Source organism: Gymnoscopelus braueri (genome assembly GCF_963280865.1).
Source record: "Gymnoscopelus braueri genome assembly, chromosome: 3".
Lineage (NCBI taxonomy): Eukaryota > Metazoa > Chordata > Actinopteri > Myctophiformes > Myctophidae > Gymnoscopelus > Gymnoscopelus braueri.
In genome coordinates, this window is record NC_137612.1 from 58,524,383 (window position 1) to 58,531,548 (window position 7,166).

At 42.1% G+C, this 7,166-nt stretch overlaps 1 protein-coding gene across 1 annotated transcript in view; it reads left to right on the plus strand.

Annotated features, from left to right (window-relative positions):
- Positions 1–443: 443 nt before the first annotated feature.
- LOC308082049 (scavenger receptor cysteine-rich type 1 protein M130-like) overlaps positions 444–7,166 on the plus strand; it is a gene marked incomplete at both ends in the record, with an annotated part of 22,129 nt that continues 15,406 nt past the window's right edge. The window contains 4 exons of the mRNA XM_080423659.1: positions 444–491; positions 2,021–2,132; positions 5,328–5,342; positions 6,435–6,559. Of these exons, the coding sequence (XP_080279785.1) occupies positions 444–491; positions 2,021–2,132; positions 5,328–5,342; positions 6,435–6,559 (300 nt within the window). The remainder of the gene's footprint in view (positions 492–2,020; positions 2,133–5,327; positions 5,343–6,434; positions 6,560–7,166) is intronic.

Genomic DNA, 7,166 nt, shown 5'->3' on the forward strand with positions numbered 1-7,166 from the left:
AGCCCAGCAGTGCCCTGCCCATGACCAACCTGTGAACACTTCCCTAATCACCCTGCTGCCTATAAAACTGGACTCATTCCACACACTCATTGTCAGTACATACTTTGTTGTTCCTGAGAGCTGCCTTGGAGAGTCTTGTTCGTTGTCGCATGCTACTGTAAGGTTTGCCTTCCTGTTTGCCGCTTTTCCTATGCTTGGCTGTAAGCTTAATCTTGACTTTAATAAATCCTTGAATTGAAACTATTTCTGCTTGTGGTTCTGCAGTTTGCAGATTGTGTCAATCAAGGAGCAAGTTAATAATCTCTGATTAAATTTAATTTTAGACTCTTAATTCCAGTTGAGGAATAGAATGAATCCTTCATTGTGAAATTAAAATTGCCACAGTATGCCTATACATGTGTATAGGCATACTGTGATGGTATAGGCCTACTGTTAGGACCACAATGGAAACAAGTCCCCCGGACGTGCTGTTCACATTACAGTCTAATAAAGTAATCAATCAATCAATCAATCAATCAATCAATCAATCAATCAATCAATCAATCGATCGATCGATCGATCGATCGATCGATCGATCGATCAATCAATCAATCAATCAATCAATTTAGCTGCTCTACTATTATATCTTCTCCTACCACTGCTGGTCAGGGTAAATTAAAGGAGCACTTCACCCATTTTCAACCTTATCTTCATATAATTGGTCCTCACTAATGCTCATTATAGTATGGCACCATTTCTGTCTCAGTCTGTGTCTTAGAGGAGAGCTGTGGCCAGTTCAGAAACCTACCTACCAGTGACATCATCGTTAGGCAGGTTTGGTCTTTTCAAACAAGATTTCAACTTTAATTTCTTTATGAATGCGAGAACAATGGCATCTATTATGCGAACCTTTCAGGACAAGAAAGACTGCAGTTTCTAATAACTTTGATTCCCAGTCAATGATGTCACTGGTAGGCAGGTTTCTGAACTGTCCTCAGCCCTCCTCTGAAACACAGACCTAGTAGACAAAAATGGTGCCATATTATAATGAGCATTAGTGAGGACCAAGTATATGAATATAGGTAGAAAATGGGTGAAGTGCTCCTTTAATCCTCCTATAATTCTACAAAGCTCTGTGTGTGCGGTGAGCCCAAAAACTCTTCTGCCCGGTTCTCCTCAGTGGCTGGAGCAATTGCTCTGCATTTGCACACAGACATTGGCCGCGTTTCCCAAAGAGATGCGTAGAGAAGCTGCGTAGAGATGCTGCGTAGATGCTGCGCAGGTCCTACGAAGGATCTTACGTGCGTCCACACAGGCTGCGCAGTACCTTAGCAGGCACGTAAGAGCCGGGTTTTCCTAAAGCGATTTCAGGTCGTGCGTAGCCTACGCAGCTTGCGTAAGAGCCTCCTACACAGCTGGGACACGGCGAAACCTACGCTCTACCCTCATTAGTAGCAGCTGGTTGTGCCCTACGTGCTATCTAAACTGGCTTCGGGAGACACCATCGTCGTAGGTTCTCAAATGCACGGTGTTACGTGTCTTCTAAAACTACATTCGGGAAACAGCATGCACGTATCCTACTCCTGTGAGAGGCTGTAGGCCTGAGTGCTGTCCTACACAGCAGTTTATGTAGTCTATGAAAAGACCGACCGACCACACACACACACACACACACACACACACACACACACACACACACACACACACACACACACACACACACACACACACACACACACACACACACACACACACACACACACATATAATTTATACATGTTGTCTCTGGTCGGTTGCCTAGCTATGGGAAACACGGACCACCCTCGTTTTGTCTTGTTGAAGGAATGTGTCATTCAGAAGAAGTTTATTTCTCTCTGTATTCTCTGTAGCCTACTTTCTCACCTCTTGTCTTTATTATTGTGTTCTCTCTCTCTCTCTCTCTCTCTCTCTCTCTCTCTCTCTCTCTCTCTCTCTCTCTCTCTCTCTCTCTCTCTCTCTCTCTCCTCCGCTAGCCAACCCGTCCTACATCCCTCCTCCTCAGTGCCAGCCGGGGGAGTTTGCCTGTAAGAATAACCGCTGTATCCAGGAGAGATGGAAGTGTGACGGAGACAACGACTGTCTGGACAACAGCGACGAGGCTCCCGAACTCTGCCGTGAGTCATTAGCGCACACACGCACACATGCACACGCACACAGACACACACACATAAACACACACACACACACACACACTTTAACCCATCAAAACCGGGAACGCATCTGTGTAACCACTTTAACCATTATTTTATACTTTGGCCTATTAAAAAATAGCAGATCTACAAGCTCATAGTGCGGCACCGAGTGCCGCGCTATGAGCTTGTAGATCTGCTATTTTTTTTAAATCTTGAAAATTTGTGCAAATCTTTGAATATAATGTATATATTTTTAAAGCGACCATTTTTATCTCATTTGGACAAATGTTCATGATTTGTCAAAAAATTTCTTAAGAAATCTAAAATGACACTGATGCGTTCCCAGATTGAATGGGTTAGTAATGTATTCATGTCCACATAAGAGCATAAGGACACACAATATAACTCATACAATCAGGGTGGTTGTATTTTGTCTCCCTGCTCTTTTATTGAGACATTTAGATCGTGTCAAAGGTCATGTCTCACCTAGACACAGGATCTGACACGAATTCTGACCTAATGGTCAAGATTCAATTTATCCCCTGAGCAAGCATGCAGGCTCTATTAGCTCAATGGTAAAAACATGTCAGCACTTGCGCAGGAAACCGAGTTCAAATTCGGGGTAGAAGAGAAAAAGTTGCTTTAAGGTTACATTCTCAAAATCATGGCATATGTCTTCATGATACAATAAGCATGTCACTCTGTACTCTAGTCTATGGGTATAAGTGACAGTGTCTCCGCCATATCTGGCGGCTGCCAATTATAGCAGAGACAGCACAATACTTTGCCAGCCTTTTTGCATATATATATATATATATATATATATATATATATATATATATATATATATATATATATATATACATATATTTATATATATATATATATGTATGTATTAATTACGGCCGGGCCGGTGCGTAACGTGCCTACTCAAAAAAACAGGCATACAAGCTGTGAACGCACTGCAACATGCCATGTCGATAGCTTGCAGATCTGTTCTTTTGGATAGGGTGAGCCGCTGTGCTGGTTCATGCTCTATGAACCCGAAGTTTACAAATTGTACTCTCACGGATGATCCGATCATCTGATAAAAATATTAAGCATATGCCAAGTTAAAGGTATATAAATGATGCTGAGCTAAACATGTTTCCTTAATTTCTAAGTTTTATAGTTAAACGTTATGATGAAAGTCCCCAGTTCCTCTCACAAAGTGACAGCTGTTGCGCTCGCCATGTTTATGAATGGTTAAAAAATATTTTGAAAATAGCAGATCTACAAGCTCACAACGTGTCACAAGCTTGTAGATCTGCTGTTTTCAAAAGATTTTTATACATAGTAGACTTGGGAAATGGGACATTCTGCATACTTTCACTTTTGGTATTTGACTTGCACAATGGGGACACTTTAGTGTTTTATTTACCTGGCAGATGTCACCTCACCGCTGTAATTTAATGCATAAATATATTATTCAAACGTTATATTTACAGTGGACTGCTTCAGGACAGCTGACAGTTGGCTCTGTCACCGACAGTATTTTTATCAGATGATCGGATCATCCGTGTGAAAGTACGCCGGGTTCATGCATATGTAGTGGAAGCAGTGAGCTGGGATTGAACCCAAAGCTCCCACTCGCCAGTCCGACGCGTTACCAGTCATGCCAATAAGCCTGAGCCCGATAGCCTGGTCTGTTGCACGCCGCTTGTGGCTAATTTGACTGTGGGGGCTACACATAGAACCAGCGCAGCAGTTCCTCCTAACAGCCGCTCGCCCTACGTGCGACGCCTATCCCAAAAAACAGACATACAAGCTATCAACACACTGCGACATGCCGTGTTGATAGCTTGCAGATCTGTTCTTTTGGGATAGGCGTCGCACGTTACGCGCCGGCCCGGCCGTAATTATATATATATATATATATATATATATATATATATATATATATATATATATATATATATATATATAGGTGTGTGTGTGTGTGTGGTATTTTTATGATCCATTTCACTGTATATATTCGCAAAGGGTGTTTAAACTGCTTTGTAGCGTAGGACAGCACTACGTAGTTTACGTAGGCTTTACGTAGGCTTTGTCCAGGAGGTCTTTACGTGCATGCTGTTTCCCGAACTTAGTTTAGCACACACGTAACGTCGTGCACTTGAGAACCTACGACGATGGTGTCTCCCGAAGCCAGTTTAGATGGCACGTAGGGCACAAACAGCTGCTACTAATGAAGATAGTGCGTAGCGGGGTTGCTACTGTGCAGCTGCGTGGAGGCTCTTACGCAGCTTCTAGGCTACGCACAAGCTGAAATTCGTTTGGGAAACCCGGCCATTGACCATTACCATGTGCACGGAACAGCGAAGCTGTGTGTGTGTGTGTGTGTGTGTGTGTGTGTGTGTGTGTGTGTGTGTCTGTGTGTGTGTGTGTGTGTGTGTGTGTGTGTGTGTGTGTGTGTGTGTGTGTGTGTGTGTGTGTGTGTGTGTGTGTGTGTGTGTGTGTGCAGCCTGATCTCCAGAGAACTAGTATACATTGCACGGATCCAGTGCACGTTATTCCGTGCATAGTCGCCTCGAAACCCCGAAATTGCGTGCATATGTACGGCGAGTCCCACGGTGGGCGTAACCAGTCGCAACCCGGAAAAACCCGGAAGCAGAGCAGTCCCCACAACAAAATTTACGATTCTGTGCCTATCGGTACATAACTCAAACGGCGCTGAGTAGGCACAAGGGAATGTCGCAACGTTCGGGACGGCAACTCGCTCGCTTTAGCTCGCTCGGTGGCCTCTTACGTGGCGACAATTCCCTTGAGACTGCGCACCTCCGAAATGGTTTTGTCACAAAGGGAGAGATGTACATATGCACGGAATTTCAGGGTTTCTAGGCGACTATGCACGGAATAACGTGCACTGGATCCGTGCAATGTATACTAGTTCTCTGGCGATCAGGTTGGTGTGTGTGTGTGTGTGTGTGTGTGTGTGTGTGAGTGTGTGTGTGTGTGTGTGTGTGTGTGTGTGTGTGTGTGTGTGTGTGTATGTGTATGTGTGTGTGTGTGTGTGTGTGTGTGTGTGTGTGAGAGACAATGCTGATAAGCATTATGACAGTATTATAATGTAAACATTTCTGGCTATTATTTATAATTTATTGTACTCATATGTGTGTTTAGGTCCTTCTACTCCAGCTGAGTCTGACCCAGGTACAGTGAAAACTCAACCACAACCTGCATCACATTCACTAGTTGATTCTCATATTCTCATACTACTACTAAGAGAAAATACTTTATTATTATTATACAGTATCTAATCCAGTCAATCCAATCGCAGATGGCCTATTTATTTATTTTTGACATACACATCAGAGAAAGATCATGTCAGAGAGATTCAATTGATGTGATCGGGGACACACACACACACACACACACACACACACACACACACACACACACACGCACACACGCACACACACGCACACACACACACACATACACACACACACACACACACACACACACACACACTTTCAAACTAGTCATTTTAGATGTGGAATTAATCAAGACAACATTGAGCAACTACAGAAATTAGTGGTTCTCAAATCTTTTCATGTCAAGGACCCCCAAAATTATACGTATTTGGCCGCAGACCCCCATCTCGAAATATTTTGTTCTAGGGGCCTCCGGAAGCAAATATTTGAGTAAAAAATGTTTTTACTTTAAAATTTTGTTCAAATTCATTCCTGTATATCTTTTATTTGTGTGTGTTTTGATATAAACCACACAGTTACTTATTCCCACCCTGTGAATGTTAAATAAAAAAGCATTAAACAGCAGAAACACAGAACATCTCCTGGACTTCAACCGATAAACCACGACTAAAACCAATCCATGTTCTCTGTTACACTGAAGATCATTTATGTAGTGAGCTTTCTCCACAGCTCTCCAGGCAAAACAAACACAAAACGCAAAACGCAACACACAAAACACAAAGGTTAAACCTTTGTGTTTTGTTAAACCTAAAATAAAACTAGAAAAAGTGCTCCTCGGAGCACTTTTTCCGCCAGGCCAGGTAGGTTAGTGTGGGCCAGCAATGTTGGGAATTCACCAATCAGGCTGGAATGTGAAAAATCGGAGGGATCGGACGGATCCGTCTTGATCACTTGACTAAAGGTATATGTAGCGATTTGCGGAGACAATAAAAACAAATAATTATGCATTTATAAACAAAACAAAACAAAACAATATTAATGAAAGTAATATTGCCTTTTTACTGCTTACTCTCTTGTCTCTGCACAGAGCCTGATGATGTCAGGTTGGAGGGAGGAACCAGTAGCTGTACTGGTAGACCGCAGATGAAACACCAGGGAGAGTGGAGACCAGTGGATATTGTTTATAAGAACTGGAACATGAAGTCAGCATCTGTAGTGTGTAGACAGCTGGACTGTGGCTCTGCTGTTTCAACAAAGAGTAAAGTTAGTTTGGCGTTTTGGTCTGGTATTATTCCACCTATATGGGGGATTACATCCACCTGTATTGGTACTGAGTCTTCACTGAGGGAGTGTGGAACAATAACGTCTTACATTTCCGATGGCAGATTAGAAGTGATCTGTTCAGGTAACAAACGATGACTTCAACCATAAGTAATATGTAAAGTCTGAAATCTTATTTCATCTATCTATATCAATATATCAAAATCAATATAATATCTAATAAAATACAATGATTTTGTTTGAATATAATGGAATATGATTAAGGATTACTGTGATTATGGTAAGCTCACATTTCATATCACACATACAATACAGTAAGAACTCCTTTAACTTATTAAAAGTAAAAAATGCATTGCCAGGGATCACCTACAATACCTCCGGTTGAAAACCCCTGATCTATATAATAGATAGATACAGACAGACAGACAGACAGACAGACAGACAGTTGAAAGGAAAACACAAAATAGCCAGAGAGCTTTCATTGGGGTGGGTCGGTATGTAGTATAGGGAATAAATATGTGTATTAACACATCAAACT